This window comes from Coptis chinensis, chromosome 6 (genome assembly GCF_015680905.1).
Source record: "Coptis chinensis isolate HL-2020 chromosome 6, ASM1568090v1, whole genome shotgun sequence".
Taxonomy (NCBI): domain Eukaryota; kingdom Viridiplantae; phylum Streptophyta; class Magnoliopsida; order Ranunculales; family Ranunculaceae; genus Coptis; species Coptis chinensis.
The window spans coordinates 13,972,371-13,989,168 of NC_141461.1; the positions used below are offsets into that span (position 1 = coordinate 13,972,371).

At 36.8% G+C, this 16,798-nt stretch overlaps 1 protein-coding gene, 3 long non-coding RNA genes and 1 pseudogene across 7 annotated transcripts in view; 2 read left to right on the top strand and 3 right to left on the bottom strand.

Moving 5' to 3' along the window:
* Window positions 1–1,015: 1,015 nt before the first annotated feature.
* Window positions 1,016–12,227, bottom strand: LOC147491596 (uncharacterized). Its single transcript, XM_086565304.1, has 3 exons — window positions 12,086–12,227; window positions 11,836–11,972; window positions 1,016–1,439 (listed from the first exon to the last, which is right to left on the bottom strand). The coding sequence occupies exons 1-3, from the start codon at window positions 12,117–12,119 to the stop codon at window positions 1,161–1,163; spliced, it is 450 nt and encodes a 149-aa protein (XP_086421430.1). The 5' UTR covers window positions 12,120–12,227; the 3' UTR covers window positions 1,016–1,160.
* The window catches only part of LOC147491597 (uncharacterized), a 42,045-nt gene continuing 27,775 nt past the window's right edge, over window positions 2,529–16,798 (top strand). For 3 of the 4 annotated variants that reach the window (XR_015198241.1, XR_015198243.1, XR_015198240.1), the window contains exons 1-2: window positions 2,700–2,839; window positions 2,925–2,984. This is a non-coding gene — a long non-coding RNA (uncharacterized LOC147491597). Of the gene's footprint in view, window positions 2,840–2,924; window positions 2,985–4,141; window positions 5,090–16,798 lie in introns of those variants that run through there. The other variant, XR_015198242.1, reaches the window with a different exon arrangement.
* LOC147491598 (beta-amyrin 28-monooxygenase pseudogene) lies at window positions 10,137–10,912 on the top strand (annotated as a pseudogene).
* LOC147491599 (uncharacterized) lies at window positions 14,323–14,804 on the bottom strand. Its single transcript, XR_015199922.1, has 2 exons — window positions 14,644–14,804; window positions 14,323–14,566 (listed from the first exon to the last, which is right to left on the bottom strand). It is a non-coding gene; the product is annotated as an uncharacterized LOC147491599 (long non-coding RNA).
* On the bottom strand, window positions 14,843–15,382 carry LOC147491600 (uncharacterized). Its single transcript, XR_015199923.1, has 3 exons — window positions 15,321–15,382; window positions 15,001–15,085; window positions 14,843–14,909 (listed from the first exon to the last, which is right to left on the bottom strand). It is a non-coding gene; the product is annotated as an uncharacterized LOC147491600 (long non-coding RNA).

The following is a 16,798-nucleotide window of genomic DNA, read 5'->3' on the forward strand; positions in this document are numbered from 1 at the left end:
GCTTGTTATGTAGGCCATTCGCTAAACCCCTTCTCCTTCCATAATCACATTTTGTAAAGCCCGAACTAAATAACACATTTACAGCCGTCAAATTAAACCTATGCAATTATGCATGGTGTACACTGGACTGTTAAAATCACCCCTAATATTTTTCTTACCAACGTGGACATATCACAAAGATGGACAAATCTTAAAATTTCCGCGTTCTAGCTAATTTCAAGATGCCGAGATATGAAATCCTTTCGGCACATATTTCTCACGTGAACACCAATAAATTTCCCTCGTTTTTTTCCCGCCAGACATGAATCCACTCAAACTACAACCAATCACCACCTCGATCTCACATTCCAAAACTTCATTTCTCCCGGAAGAAGTTTCAACACAAATACCAGTAAATTCACTTTGATTCATCGAAAAATGACGCATATTCGAGTAACCCGACATGGTCCATTCCACATAACCACGAATAACTCTGTTAAAGAGGTCAAAAAGGCGCTAGACCGATGTGGGGTTATATTAAATGAGGATTTTGTAATAGAAGTACTTGAATGGCATCGTTCGGATTGAAAATCTGCATTACGGTACTTAAGTTGGGTATCTAAAGGAGAAAGAAAAAATGGTATAATCCTGGATCAAGTGTTTATGGAGTTGAGGGAAGTGTTTGATGAAATGTCGCAGAGAGAGGAGAGTCTTGGGATATCGTTGAATAGATATGCGCATAAGGTGGACGAAGCGGTTGAGGTTTTTTTTATAAGAGATGAGAATTTGGACTTGAGCTTGATTTGTTTGCGTTCTAGACGCTTTTGTTGTCTTTGTGTACATTGGAGGAAAAGAGTTGGGGAATGGAGGGAAGAATGTCTCTGATTTGATGCAAAAGTAACGAAATATTGGTTGTTGTTTGTGTTCGATATTTGAGGTGGATGTACACGTTGGCACAAAAAAATATTGGGGATGATTTTAACAGTCCAGTGTACATGCCTTTGGTTTAATTTGACGGCAATCATATCTAGAAACACTTTTAAAAGTTTGATGCATTTATGGAAACAATTGAAAGTATGTTTTCATTTTCGCAAACTTTTGGCAAAGTTCCTTTCATTTTTAGGTCGTTAACTCATTCACACTTAATACTCAACTTCTGAATACCTCCGTTGCCTCGAAGACTAAGAACAGAAGTGACAAAATGCAAAAAACGATTCAGTTCTTGGAGTTGCAACTTGCAACTGCTTGTTGACGAATTGAGAAGAGTCTTCGGCGTTTTTCCAAAAACCAAGATCAAAGTTCAAAGTGGAACAGATTTCCAAATTCGGTTGAAACTTTTGGAAACAAGCATGCTTGTTTGAACGACTTCTTTCATCGTTCAAGAAGATATTGGTTGGTAGCATGGTACTGAGTTGAAGCAATGATGTTGTTGGAGCCTGACCATAAGGAGATGGTGCAAACTACAAGAGACCAACCACAAAAAAATTAGAGATTAGAAACCAACCAACATTCTAAGCAAATTACAACAGACACATACACATTTACACGAAATCTTACAGTATACAAGGAAGGAGGCTAGCTTTCCAAGCCACCTACACCAGAAGTATGATTACTTGAAAGCAGAGTACTATGTTGTGGTTGTGTGGAGGAAGGTTTAATAACCCTGTTTGATTGACCATATGACATTATAAATAGACAAATAGTTGTGTTGAAGGAGGACCAAGCTGTCGCATTGGCTGAGAAAATTGGAGCTGCTGGCTTTGTGCAGAATTTATTCCAGCATTTCATATATGTACTTTGCCCAACATGTAAACATTACTTGAGTACCAATTTGGAATAAACTGTTGTAATAGTATTATTTTTACAACAAATCAATGGTAAAGGAAATGGTAATAAGGGTTTTTGTTTTTAGATAGGCCTGTGATCCAACGATCAGGGTTTGTTTGTTCCACAACGGCACTTGGTGCATGCGAACAAAAGACAAAAATGGGGCTTGTCTTTTTCTAACGAATCTGGTGTAGCGAGTGACCTTGTTTCTTGTAGAAGAAAATGTGTAAGGTGTTCCAGTCAAAGTTACCCAGGAAGGAATTTGAGCAATCAAACCCCCGGTTTGATTATAGCAACTTTCAGCTATGTAGTTTTTTATGAGAACTTCAGTTTTTAAGAACTGTAAAGGTCACCAATGAAAGGTTTGGGTGGTTGGAATGTGGTATTGCACTTTATGTCTGCCCACTTCTCTACTGAACAGTTTTTTCCTAAACCAAACGGATATGGAATGTTAATGTCACCACATTTGGACGGGCAACCAGGCAAAGTTTGAGTTTCATTTGTTGGCTCAGCAGATGCAAGAAGAGTATGAGCTCTATAGTCATGGTTAGTTGGTGTTTAAGCATGGATGTTGTTCGTGTCACTGCTCTGTATGGGTTCTTAAAAGGAAGATAGAGAAGAATATCGAACTGTCAAGATTGAAAAGAAATATCGTGTAGGGCAGGAAAAGAAATAGAATACCAACAGTTTAAAACTTTAAATAGGCCATTCTCAATTTTCTCATCGTTTTCAACTTTTCTCTATTGTTGAACGAAAAAAAAAAACTCATTGTTCCCAAACTTCATAAACACCCAGAGCTGTCACTTCTTCAAAACACCAATTTTCAGATCGTCCTCAAATGACTTCATTGCCTCTTTCATTAGAAGACCCCCTCTTGAAATCGAATTGGAGAAGAAGATTTTGAGACCAAATCCAATATGGCACATTTTCTCTATTTTCTGCCAACCAATATCCTACCATTGGTATTGAGTAAAAGGCCCCCTTTTTTATGAATTCTCTGATTCGATTTGTTTTTATGTTCTTTCGCAATCTTGTAAGCTTTTCTAGATGCCTTGTTGAATTTCGTTGTATGATATTTATTTGGTTGGGAACTTAAGTAAATTTTTGTCTGATTGCAGAAAGATGATTCATTTGAAGCGATTAATTTGTTGGTTGCGAAATCAGGAAAACCAAATTTAGTACGTACATGCTACTTATTTATGTTTCTATGGTCTAGTCATCTTCTTCGTGATTTTGAATCCTCAAATCTCTTCTATGGACAAGTAGGACAAGTAAACTTTCTTCTATGGACAAGTATTTAAACCCAACAATTGTGTTATGCAATTACCCGATAGCTCTGGAGGATCTTACAACACAACAAGTATATAATGAGTAAAGATATAAATCTAAAAGCATCTTTAGTTGTGCAACCAAAAAAACACCAAACCAAAAAAACACCAAGCAACTTCAGGAGTAATATCAAAAAAAAAAACACCAAACAACGCTGGCGGTTTTGTCAAAACATTATATAGCCCACGGTTTTGCCAAAACCGCGCTACTAAAGTAAATCTGACAGGTCCAAGCTCACGCGGTTTTTCCAAAACCGCGCGGGTTTCCAGAAACCGCGTGTGCTATAACCATTTAACTCCCTTGGTTTTGCGATGTTCTCTTCATTTTTCATGTTCCCTCTCATCTAAACTCATCTCCTTGAGCCAAAAAAAAAAAAAAACACTACCAAAACTCTTGAAGATTTTTTCAATAGATCATTCATCTTCTTCTGATTCATCTTCTTCTGATTTTTCATCAAGCTCGAGTTCGAGCTCGAGCTCTTCAAATGATAACACTGCAGTTAAAACTCGTAAATTAGTGGCTATTGGTCTACCTTTGGTTCGACATCGTCTGAGTTTATTGCGTCAGCAAGAAGCGGAGTCTTCTTATAGACCACATGGTGGTTCGAAGAAAGGAAGAAAATATAAGAATCGTCAGTACGAGGCAACACTGGCTCGTGTAAATGCTAACTACCGGGCAAAATCCTATATTTCGCGTGACCACGACTTTTCGGCGCCGATTTAAGTATGGGTCGATCATTATTTACTCGTATTTTCAATCATCTTAATCATAATGTACCATATTTTCAACAAACAGTTAATTTGTGCGGGTAAGTTTGGGATTAACCCAAAAATAAAAATAATTCTTTGCTATACGAATGCTTGCTTATGGGACTACCGCGTTGATCTAGTAGATGATATGTTACATGTTCTTTGAGCCAAATTTGTTCATGAATGCATGCGCTATTTCTGTGATGGAATTATTAGAATTTTTGGAGGTGAATACTTACGCAAACCAAATGCTGCAGATATTCAACGTTTGCTTAAAGTGTCTGAGGAACGCATATGGCCTGGAATGCTAGGAAGCATTGATTGCATGCACTGGCAATGGAAGAATTGCCCATCCACGTGGCAAGGGTCTCACACTGGCCATAAGCATAAACCAACAGTGATTTTGGAGGCAATTGCCGATCGTGACGCATGGATTTGGCATGCTTTTTTTGGAATGACGGGTTCTCACAATGATCTTAATGTGCTTGACCGCTCACCAATAGTTGATGATATAGTCAATGATGAAGCTATTCCTTGTAACTACACTGTGAATGACCATCATTATGATATGGGCTATTACTTAGCTGACGGTATTTATCCTAATTATGCCACTTTGATTCAAACGATTGCTAAACCGACTATTGCACAAGACAAACATTTTGCAAAGAAGCAAGAAGCTGCTAGAAAAGACATAGAGCGGGCGTTTGGTATATTACAGTCGTGTTGGGCTATTTTAGCGAATCCGTGCAGGTTATGGTATTTAGAGAACATGGCTACTGTTATGAGGGCTTGCATTATTTTACACAATATGATTGTGGAAGATGAACGCGAAACGGATATCCCGCAGTATATTCCTGATTTGGAAATACCAAGTAGAGAAGGTGCTCCTGAAGATCAACGCCACTTTGTTCTATCTCGTTGGGCATCTGGCGTCGAGAGAGTTCGTTCAAAAGTTGTTCATGATAGATTGAAGAATGACTTGGTCGAGCATTTGTGGAGTAGGCGTGGGCAGACTTGATTTCTATTTTTATTTGCATTTCATTTAGACTTTGTGTTTATTTATCATTTCAATTTCTATGTATTTGTGTTCCAAGTTTATTTCTATGTATTTGTGGTTTTATGAAAGGATTTCTGTATATGAGAATTTTGAAAATACAAATCTTTTTTGGAATGATAAAAAGTATCAACTTTAAATTAAAAGAAAATATTCAATTAAAGTACATTCTAATTAAAATTAAAATACAAACTAAAATTAAAGTATGTCATTAATTAAAAGACATAAATTAAAAGACAAATTAAAATACTCAAATTAAAAAACATACAAACTCAAATTAAAAGACATATAAACTCAAATTTAGACTATGCACTACTTTGACTACTACCAGTTATATTGTCAAGTCGATTCTTCATTTTTGTAAAATTTCGCCCTTTTGAGTTGAGTTGCCAAATTTCGTCTTGGGTAATCCTTCTAATTTCATTCCTAATATTTTTTCAAGATCATTTTCATCTTCTCGAACTCGGAGCACATCTTTCTTCAATTGAAGTTTTTCTTTTTGGATTTGAAGTTTCCAATCCATCGAACTTTTCTTCAATTGAAGTTTTTCGAATTCCATCTCATCTTTCTTCAACTGTCTTTGAGCTTCCAATTCATAGCCTTCTTTGGTGGTTTTAGAAAGTTCCATCAGAAAAGCATCAAGTTTCTTAGCGGATTCCTCCACTTTAGAATCAACTTTTTCTTTCTCTTTTTGCTTTCTTTTTTTGTCTTCTTTCTTTTCAAGAGGTCTATCCTCAAGCCCATGAACTTGGTGTGGATCATAATCCATTGGTTGAGTTGTTGCAGTTGATATTAGAATTGATGAACCTCCTTCCCTACTATTTGACTTCGACTTTTTGTTGGGATGCAAATCATTTCTCAACTGTAGCATCTTTCATTTGGGTGAGTCTTTCACCATATTATAGCATTACATCCACTTCCAAACCCCATTATGCATCGCATATGCACTTATTGCTTCTTCAACCTACCAATTAAGCAAAAACTAAATTAGAATTGAAAAATATATTTGTTAATCAAAATAACAAATAAAAAGTAAATACTTACCATCATATTGTCATTATAGCCACTTGGAGGAGATGCTTGAATTTTAGAAAGAATAGCATGAAACTTGTTGATATTAGCTTGAATAATAGACCAACGGTGTTTCATACCCGTCAAGTTGCGTTCGGTCATTCTTCCTAAATTTGCATGAAATGCATTTAGAATTCTAGCCCAAAAATCGTTCGACTTTTGCTCATTTCCTATTACACCATCTTGACTAACTTGTAGCCAATTATTGGTGAGAGTAATATCTTCTTCTTGTATCCATGAAGCCCCTCTTGATTTTGATTTTGGTTCTTGACTCATTGTTGTTTTAAGAATAGAGAGTAAAGAGTAGAGAATAAAGAGTAGAGAGTAGAGAAAAGAAGTGAGTGTAAAAATATGGGGTGAGTGTTTCAATTTATAGGGTTAGAAAGATATAGCCGTTTTTTGCCCATTGGTGTAATTGAGAGCACGCGGTTTTGCCAAAACCGCGCCATGGAAGCCCATTTAGCAGTGCAGGCCCACGCAGTTTTGGCAAAACCGCGCGGTGTTTCTCAAACCGCGTAAGTGATTTGATACAGCATCAAACTTGGAACCAAATATTGGTCGATTTGGTGTTTGGTTTGGTATTTTTTTGGTGTTTTCATCAACATGTAATACTGCTGAAGTTGCTCTAAGACAACAGAATCTGAATGCAGGGTATTATGGGTGTCTAAGCTCACACATTCCAAATTATAGTTATCTTACCAAGCTTCAAAAAATTAAATTTTTTGATAGCCATATAATGATCAAATATCATTTGGTATCATTGTATCAAACTACTAGTGTGTTTAGATGAGCTTTCGTGTACACATTATAATAAACTTAGGTCTGTCTACGATTATCTCGATTTGTTTACTTTGATCAAATTAATGATAAATCACAAAAATCAGAATAAGTTGGTGATGGAAACATTTTGATAATCAGAGAAGTACATTTTTTTTTCCCTGCTTAATCGAAAGATGCATTTATTCAATATCAAAACAAAATTATCCAAAGGTTTTGGACATGCGCACTAACTGCGCTTCTAGTACCTTCTGACTAGATATCTTAATCCTTCAAAAGGAAGGATTATTGTATTGTGGGTCGCTATTTGCATAAGGAATTACCTAAACATTGACACGGATATGAAATATCGGCAAAATATAAAAAACTGAAATATATCTATCTAATAAAACACAATGGTGTGGGGCCCCCAGGGCCTCCATCCAGTGGTTACCATTGTCTTTTCTAAGTTGTGACATGGCAAAATAAGCCAATCCCAAAAAGTATGCTCCCTTATGCCCTAACACTCGGATCTATTGGATCTTATTCTTCAAACCAGCTGTGTATGCCCTATCCTTCCTGCCGCCGTCACTTGAAAAAGAAATTCTGGGCAATTGACTGATGTGTTCTTCCTGGGCAAATTAGAGAAGGGGTTGGGCATGATCCGACGGTCCAAACACCTTCTTAGCATTTCACCTTGTTTATGACATGGCAGAATCTAAGGGTATTTGCTGGTATGTTTCTTTAGTTACTGCAGACCGCCTCCCCCTTTTTCTTTTCTCTCACTCTCATCCCTACCGCCCTCCTCACTCCAATTCCTCATCCAAATTTCTACCTTTGATGCTCTAGATTTCTACACTCCAAATTTCTATTCCTCATCCATCTACCTTTGATGTTTACTTTACTCTTCATTTAACCCATTTAAATTGGTTTTGGAAAGGTCGGAATTAAATTTTAGTTGTCGTCGGTTACTGCAATGTTTGGTTTAATTTGGTGGTTCAACTGTTTGATTGTTGTGAGCCGTGTGCGCCTTGACTGAGATTGAAAGCTCATCATTACTGCACAGGAAAGATATTCATCACTACAAGGTCAGAAAGTACACTACAACTACATATTTAGATTTTATGGGCTAATGATATTCTCTAGATTGTGTTGCAATTCAACATTTGCAATTCTCTATGACCCGAATTCTTATTCAACATTCAAGCTTGCGTGACTCTTGAACTTTGCTTAATTTGGGCGTTCAATATACTTCATAATGCCATATGTTCTTACTGATCTTTTTTAATACGTAATATATTGAATTTTGGGTCAATCCTTTTTATGTAGTTTTGGTTTGGTACAAACCAAGCTCGTGAGATGCATAGAGTTATGTTCCGAAAGGATTATAGCTAGGGTTTTTCTCTCCCCTTTCCTAATGCATGGTCCCTTCATAGTTTATATAAGCTCCATTGTGTGATTGTTTGCATGGCAGTTTGCCTTCCGTATAGGTTTGAAGTATTTCAAAATTGTTAGAACATTGTTCCTGGGTTTCATCGTAGAGGTTGATCTATGAGTTTAAGGATGCGGTGACAATGGTATCTTATCAGTTAAATCTATCTATAGATTGTCTATACACACCACAGACACACATATCAAATCTTGCGTTCTCCATCTAGCATATAGAAGTCAAAATTCCCTGAATGTATATTTTATAGGTGTCTGTGGTGTGTATGTGTGCTAACTTTGAGAGTCATTACTACGATAGCTAACCTTTGCAAGCGCAAGGGTACCATTTTAGATATGCATTCTGTTATGGCACTGAAAAATCTGGGCTTTTATTTTTTTATGTTCTCACATTTATTTGCAGTTAATACCCTCTGAAATTTGCCTTGGAAGCAAAAATGCCTCTTACTCAAGCTAGACCGTCCTATGAGTCCATTATCTCAACTTAGAGGGTAAAAGTTTGGGTATACTCTTTTATTAGTAAATAAAAATAAAAAACCTACTGCCAGCTCCTTTATATTTAGAGATATTAGCCACAAAAGTTTTGTTTAGGCTTTACTTAACAAAGCTCTCTGTGCAAATCTCCCTGATAATCTTGACGGAATCCCATCGTCTCCTATAAATTTTTTGGAATAATTATCACAGTACAGGGTCAGTCCATCACTACTTGATTGCAAATGGTGGAAAAGACCTACCCGACACTGATGTTTACTCTATTCCTCCTCTTGCAATAGTGTGATGTCACCTAGCTTTATTTGAAAAAAAGTATCTGTTAGCAAAGCTATAATCCATCTCATCTTTGAACAAATCCTCGGAATGATTTCCTTTCTTGACATGCGGTAAAATGCATAAGATGCTTCCAGCCTTTCTTAAACCAGAACCACTTCAAAAGTATATTCCAACAATGGACTCCATTGCCAAAAAACTCCTAAAAGAGCATTGGGATGACAAGAAGGAAGTACTGGCTTTCACTCTAGCCAAAGCTTACACCATATCTATAGCTTGCAAGGTGTTCATGAGCATAGAGGATCCCTTTCAGCTACCTAAATTTGTTGATCCGATCCTTTCGCTCTTTTGGCAAAATTTGGTATCTTTGTGTATACCGATTGATTTACACCGAACGGCAATGAATAAAGCGGGTAAAGCATCAAACATAATAAGCAAAGATATTCTTGAGATAATAAGGCGGAGGAAGTTGGATTTAGCTGAGAATAAAGGCGTCGCCTAAGTGGGATATATTGTCACATATGTGGTTAAGAACCTTTGAGGATGGGCGACCAATGGAGGAGCGGGACATAGGTGACAAAATACCGGTTTGATTGTTGGAAGTCATGATCTTGCCAAGATCGCCCTTACTTTTGTTGTTAAGTATCTTGCAAAATTTCCTCACATCTACAATGAAGTCTTAAAGGGTAAGTCCATCTCTCCGTTGCCATTTCTTTCTTATATCTATCATTAACATATGTCTTGTCGACTATTTGAACTTAATTTTTTATTTAAGCATCAAAGATCGTAAAATGACTTTCAAGTGATTTTATTCTCATGTTTCACTTTCTCCCTTTATTTCCTATTCCATCTCGACAAAAGTGAGCAGTAAATGCAATAGATGTATCGTTTAAAAGTCACTAAATATTGAGATAGCATTACTATGAAAGTGAGACCAGCAGATCAAGATATTTGTCCATGAACATTTAAATATTAATCCCCTGCCTAACGGGTTAAAGTAAGCTTTTGGTTGGGCTTGGGCATGCATGAATTCGACATTATTCTATGATTGGAATCATTAGGACTTCAAATGTATCTAATGTGTGCTTCATTATAGAACAAATGGAGATCTTGAAGTCAAAAAATAAGGAGAACTGCTAAAACTGGGAAGACATTAAAAGATGAGGTATTCACGAAATGTTGCATGTGAAGCGATGAGAATCACGCCTCCCTCTCAAGGAGCATTTAGAGAAGCAATAACCGACTTTACTTATGCGGGGTCTTCAATTCCAAAAGGGTGGAAGGTCTTGAATGTTCTTTCTTCTTTTTCTTTTTCTTTTTTTTGGGTGGGTTTGGCCCTCAATTCTTGTATTACCAATTAATTCGGTACTTGGGTTTTAAGAAAGACATTATTGATCTACACATTAATTTTACAAAAATAAACTTATTGCAAATACTTGTGACATTTGGCGGGAGTTTGATTGGATGAAATGCTTGCTCGGGCTACATTGACACCCCAAATTCAATCAGAAAGATGTAGCTGACAGTTATTTATTCAGAATTTATTTTTGAAAAGTTATTTACTAGATTTATAGAAAGTTGTATGTAATGGAGTAATTATTTTTCTCTGAGATATTACGGAGCACAAATTCCCAACACACAAAAATGCAAAACACTTCCCAAATCCTGAAAATTTTGATCCTTCAAGGTTTGAAGGAAAAGGTCTACTCCATACACATTTGTACCGTTTTTGGTGGAGGGAGCGTGATGTGTCCCTGGAATAGACTATGCTTGGTTAGTAATGTTGGTTTTCATCCACAATCTTGTGACCAAGTTTAGGTGGGAAGAAGCGCTTCCAAAGGAGAAAACAATTTTTGTACCACTTGCCATGCCAGAAAAAGGCCTTCCAATCCGACTCCAAGCTCATTCTCATCAATCACGGACAAGTGATCGATGACTATATATGTGCATTCATTCTAGAGACATGTCTTGTTTTTCAATAAATTTGTAAAGTTGTTGTCTTAGTTTTCTTCTCTGTTTTAATACAAAAGTTGCGAGTATATATATTAAGTAGAATGAAGGAGATGTTGGACATTAAACGGTAACGGGTGAATATTAAGGTTAAACATATAAAATCAACAGATGCAAACAGGGGACACACCTCGATTAATTAATATGAAACAGGGTACGTTTCATATTATAGCGTACTGTTTACGCATATAGTATGACACACTCAAAGCTGAAACAAATGGTTCTAAATCGCAAATCAAGAGGAAACATTTATTTTTGTTAACGTCAAATTCTATATGATTTTTTATTCATGATCTGACCACAGCTAAAAACAATTTCCATTGTTTTTTAAGGTTGGCTTTAGCTTGGTGTTGATATGTTTTGTTGCTTAAACTCCTTAAAGACACCTTTGTGCCGAAGGTGCCCGTATTTGTGCCGTACGGCACGGGCAAACCCTAGTAACTTACAATATGTGTCAGTGTGTGCATTCCGGAAATATGACCCTATGTTACATGTACATACCATATTTCCGGAGGCAATTCATATGTGTGTTGACCTTCATTTCCGGAGGCAAGTCATATTTGTCAGATATTGTTAGTTTTGGGGGAGGGTGGGGGCATATTAAGTTTGAAGAGAAGAATTTAACAGTCAACTATCCTTTCACAATTATCCTTCCTTTTGGTCGCCATTCAGCCCATCCTTCATGCATCCGGAGGCAGGTACTAGTTTCAATCCAGGCCAAAATTTAAAAATGGACCAGTCCGACATCCAACTTTTAAACCACAGTTCATGCATGTTGATCTGGTTTCAGATTGTGGGGGGCAAAAAGTAAACAGAGTACAAATAGAGATGAAGTTTAGTAATATTTACTTCCAATTTCCACAAAGTGACATCACTGTGGCACAGAGAAGTGCAGATAACCTTAATCCTTACTTCCCTTGCTTTTGGTGGAGCCACTATCACTTCTTCAATTTTCAAAGCTTCTCCAGCTTTTCTACACACGGCAGCTGTAATGATAGATCCATTTATAAATAAATTGAGAAAACCTTTCAAATCAAAGTTCATAAAAAGCTAAATCTTGACTAAAGATAAAGAAGTGTGCTGGGTGTTCTAATGATACCTCTACATCTAATAGGCTTTCCTTCAGTTTCCATGTTCTAAGTTCCTCGCCTTCGCTGCTTTCTCAGATTGTCAATGTTGTGGAAATGTGGGCCTTTTGATAGGAGAATGGTCAGCTCCAGCCATGTGAAATTCTGTATCTGATTTGGATTAGGATTATGCGTTTATCCACTTACCAACTAAATCCTAACATAAGAACATTCCCAATGCAGATGAATATCAAGGGGATGTGACAATATTTACCTCCAAATGGTAAAAAATATTTGCCTAATGCAAAGGTGAATATCAAGGTGACTATTTTCCCAAGTTAAAATGAGAGTGAAACCTTCAACCGAGATAGTAGCTGAGTTGGGAACTTCGGACGGGATGTTTTATTCCGTCTCGTGTGTCTTTTTAAAAAAAATCGGTTTTTTTTCGAACGGAATGTTTTATTCCGTCTCACGTCTTTTTTCGTCTTTTTTTTTGTTTTTTTATTAACTTCAGACGGGATATTTCATTCCGTCCGGCACGTTTTTTCGATTTTTACATTTAGCCGGAATCAAACATCCCGTCTGAGAATAATAGTCACATTTGCATTGGACCGCCTCACCTTGCTTTTCACCAAAACAGTAGAAAAAAAAAAGAAATAGAATTGACATGGAGGTGAATAAGAGTGGCTTGCATTGGGAATGCTCTAAAGCAATAAAATCTATCAACTTGCCAACTATATCCTAAAGTATCTAATTTGGATTAGGATTATCTGTGTATCTACTTAACAGCTAGATCCTAAAAAGATGCAAACAAAGATGGTGATTTAAAGAGAAAAAGTGTGTTCCTTGGGCACGCACTATGCTCCTTACATCTTTTCCCAATAGAAACAAAATACACAACAGAGCCAGTTAAGGTACCAGCAGTTAATATAAGGTAACAATAACAGAGAGACGCTATGGGAATTTATCGGCAAAAACCTGGAAATCGAAAAGCGACATAGGTCATAAGAGCAAGTCCAATGGGGTGCTAAAGGGTCATATACCACCCTGTCCACAAAAATGTCATTCCAATGGGGCTGCTAAAAGGGTCTTAAATTTGGAAAGAGTAAAAAACCCAACCAAAGTTAAAACCTTGGCTAGCAGCTGCCATAATAAGTTTCGGGAGACGGACGACATAGTTTCTACCGTCTGTTGGTTATTTATATACAGACTGTTGGTTATTTATGTATAGACGGCAGAAACTATGCCGTCTGTCTCCCGTTTTAATTAAATGGACGGACGGACAACAGAAAAAATGCCATCTGTACTGTGACGCAAAAACTGATAAATCTTGTTCTTCTTTTCATATACAAATTCTCTGAAAATTCATATCCATTGTACTCCATTCATTCCATTCCACTTACTCCACAATCCATTACTATTCATTCCACAACTCAACAATCCACACATCTATTCAACTAACCAAAATTCATTCATTAAACATAATCCATACAAACATCAATCAATATAAACATAAATAATAATAATAATAATAATAAATAAATAAACTAATTTCGACTCAAACCCTCGCTAGATTGCCTCTTTTTTTATTTACTCTATTGCTGTGATTCTCACAATGTTATTTCTAGAATCTGCACTTTTAACTCTGCGACTCTATTATGTGAATTTTGTTTCTCTTCTCTCTCGGCCACCAAATAATAATAGTATTCGTCGGTTGTAGTCATAACCGAATCGCGCATCCCATGCATCATTAGAGGCGACTCGGCATATCGCACTATAAGTGTAGCCTACAAAAAAATCAATAACTTTAAGAAAAATTATCACTATAAACCAAATATAATTCAAGTTTCAAAATATAAACCAAATACTAACCTCATCTAAAGTGTCAAAACACTACACCATAACTGGCTATTTGCAACGGCAAAAAACCGTTGCTAATAATTTTCGCAACACTTTTTAAGCGTTACAAATATGGCTTGGGTAAAGCGTTGGGAATATTTGCAACGGTTAATAAGCGTTGCAAACAGAAATTTCCAACGGTCAATAAGCGTTAGTAATATGTTAAAAATATTACCAACGGTTCTTAACCGTTGCAAAGTTGTTTGTTAATTTAAAAAAAATCATTTAAAAATCATTTGTAACGGTTATAAACCGTTGCTGATGGGTTGCTAAAAAAAAAAATTAATTTATCATATTTTGTAGCCACATTGCTTTATGTGCAAGCTTAATCAAGGCCAAAATTACAACTTTACAAGTCTGCAAAGTAAACTTCCGAATTGGAACAAAACCTTAAAAACAGTAATTAGTTATAATAATAACAATTATGATACTAGTACTGATGGTCAACAAATAATGACCATACTTACATCAGCAATTAGAGGGCACAAAATATCTTCTTGGCCATATTGTTTACTAGCAACAACAACTTTCATGCGGAGAACAACTTCATCCTTGTTCCTTACATCCATAATCTCTGAACCTTCCTCTACCAACTCATCTAAAAGTTCAATTGCCTGAAAAATAAATATACAAAAAAGTCTCAATTCATACACTTTATCAAGATGAGTTCTTTCCAAATATAAATACAAACCTTAGCAATAGCTTTAGTGTATCCACTAATAATTTCACTCGGGTGCAATCCCGACCTGATAAGCTCCTCAGCATTTTATAAAAGTTCCCCAGAAAATGATATCGTTAGATTAGTTCCATCACCAATTTCCTCATGCTATGCCTTTCCAGCTAACACCAATATCTTTGCTCCAATAGTCTCTCCTCCACATGCGGCGAGCTTGTCACCTCCAACATCCATGTTGCCGGATTGTATCCATCTCGTATCTTTGGGACTCCATTAACACTCTTGAAAAATAAAATCAAGTTGTTCAAGATCTGATTAAGTCACGAAAGTGATAAAACCAAGAACTCAACAGCAAGTTCCATGTGTCCTCACCTCAAAGTACTTAATTAGATGGCAAGAATTGCAGCCCCAATGGTCCAACATATATTTCTTCTCCTCCTCGTTTCATTAGGAAGAGCTGCAAGCATGTAGAAAGACTTAATACTTACCCACCTTTAGTTGTATGAGATATATATATATGCGTGACTCAACCCCTCGTAATGTGGTCGGGATCCGGGAACTCGGGACAATTGTCTTGGTGTGTCAAATTTGTCAATAATAACTAGTATATGTATGTCAATCTTTTGAGTCCTTGGAACCCCACCCTATATCGTCAAAATGTAAGCGACACACTGTCATTGACAATCTCATACCTCATCAAACGCCTCAAAAATGTCAATGCTAGGTGGTGAATGGTGCACACCACAGTTCTTCCACGGTGTCCACCGTGTGTTCCTCACGGGTCCTCATCACAATAGTACCGCTCTCGGCATCAAGTCCGAGGTTGGTTCATCCATGAAAATTATGGAGGGATTGGCAACCCAGCTCAACTGCAATAGTGAGCCGCTTACCTTTGCTCGTTGAGAGCCCATTCACTCCGTGCAACCCTACTAGTGCTCCCCTGAGTGATTTCAGTTCAACAAGTTCCATGACTTCCTCAATAAACATCTGCGACATTAGATTTCCGAGTTAGATAATACCATGTATTAGCTATAACCATCTCTCTAGACACTCATGCAACTACCCAGAATAGGCCCACAGCCATTTGATCAATTAACAGTAGTAGAAAGTAATGTCTCAACAACTGCAACAAGGCAATCCAAAGACGTCATTGAAAGCTAAAAAAGAAGAGAACTCTAACCTCTGCTGAAACTTATGTCTCAGAACTCGAAAATGAGACCATATAAAAATTTCATAACTTGAACAAGATGGATAGGTTTCTAAATCAAAGTTATCGAAATCAATAAAGTTACCTTTAGTGCACTTTTCACGGACTCAATGACTCAAACTCAACAAACCAAAAGCAGAATCCCCCTCGCTGGCCGAAGTAACAACCAATAGAGAACCAAAACCACATTAAAAAAATTGCAACCCATGATATGTTTGACAAATGTTAATTAAGGAATGAGGAGAGTATATATTAGTACTTCTGACTTGTATACCATTTGGTCTGATTTTCCCAAAAGTTTTGAACTCTTCCTCGACTTCTGAGATTGAAGCATTTAAGGGCAAACTCTTTACATAGATAGAGTAGGTATAGAATGTTTGCGCTGCAGATCCAATACCCAAATAAACAAATCTTAGAGATACCTGAACACATAATCAAGCACAATTCCTTTTAGTAAGCACATCAATAAAACTCCAGTAGTATGGTTTGGAAAACTGATTATCATACTTTAGCCAGTTGCGAAGAGTCAACTCCTTTCTAGTTTCAACTACTTATTAGTTCAGCACGAAACAATAGTTAATAAACAAAATAAATAGAATATAATGAGTGAAAGCGAGAGAGTTAAAAAATGTGCACTGCGGAATTATATTCAATATATGTGTTGTGTGCTACCTGGTAAAAGTCTACAACTGTCATGGAAAATTATGGTGAAAGGTGCTACAATTCCGCCGTGGTTTCTCCCAGTGAGAGTGTGTGTGGTCAGAGAAAGATAAGGGTGGCTAGGCAAAAAAGGAAAGTGAGGGAGATGGGGACGAAGTGGTGAGTGTTTCATTTGGAAACTCCATTAAGTGTAGCCAACAATCTAGCAAGGCATGTGAGAAAGTTCGATACCATCTCATTTCAAGGAAGAAGGAAAGCTTAAAGCTTATCCAAGAACATACAAAAACAAAAATATTTCACTGC

What these genes read in the sequence shown, in the direction of transcription:
- LOC147491596 (XM_086565304.1), bottom strand. Translation starts at nt 12,119, where the DNA reads ATGGAAACTGAAGGAAAGCCTATTAGATGTAGAG. An exon ending in AAAGCCTATTAGATGTAGAG is followed by an intron (nt 11,973 to 12,085) that starts GTATCATTAGAA and finishes CTATCATTACAG; the next exon opens with CTGCCGTGTGTAGAAAAGCT. An exon ending in TCACTTTGTGGAAATTGGAA is followed by an intron (nt 1,440 to 11,835) that starts GTAAATATTACT and finishes GGTCTCTTGTAG; the next exon opens with TTTGCACCATCTCCTTATGG.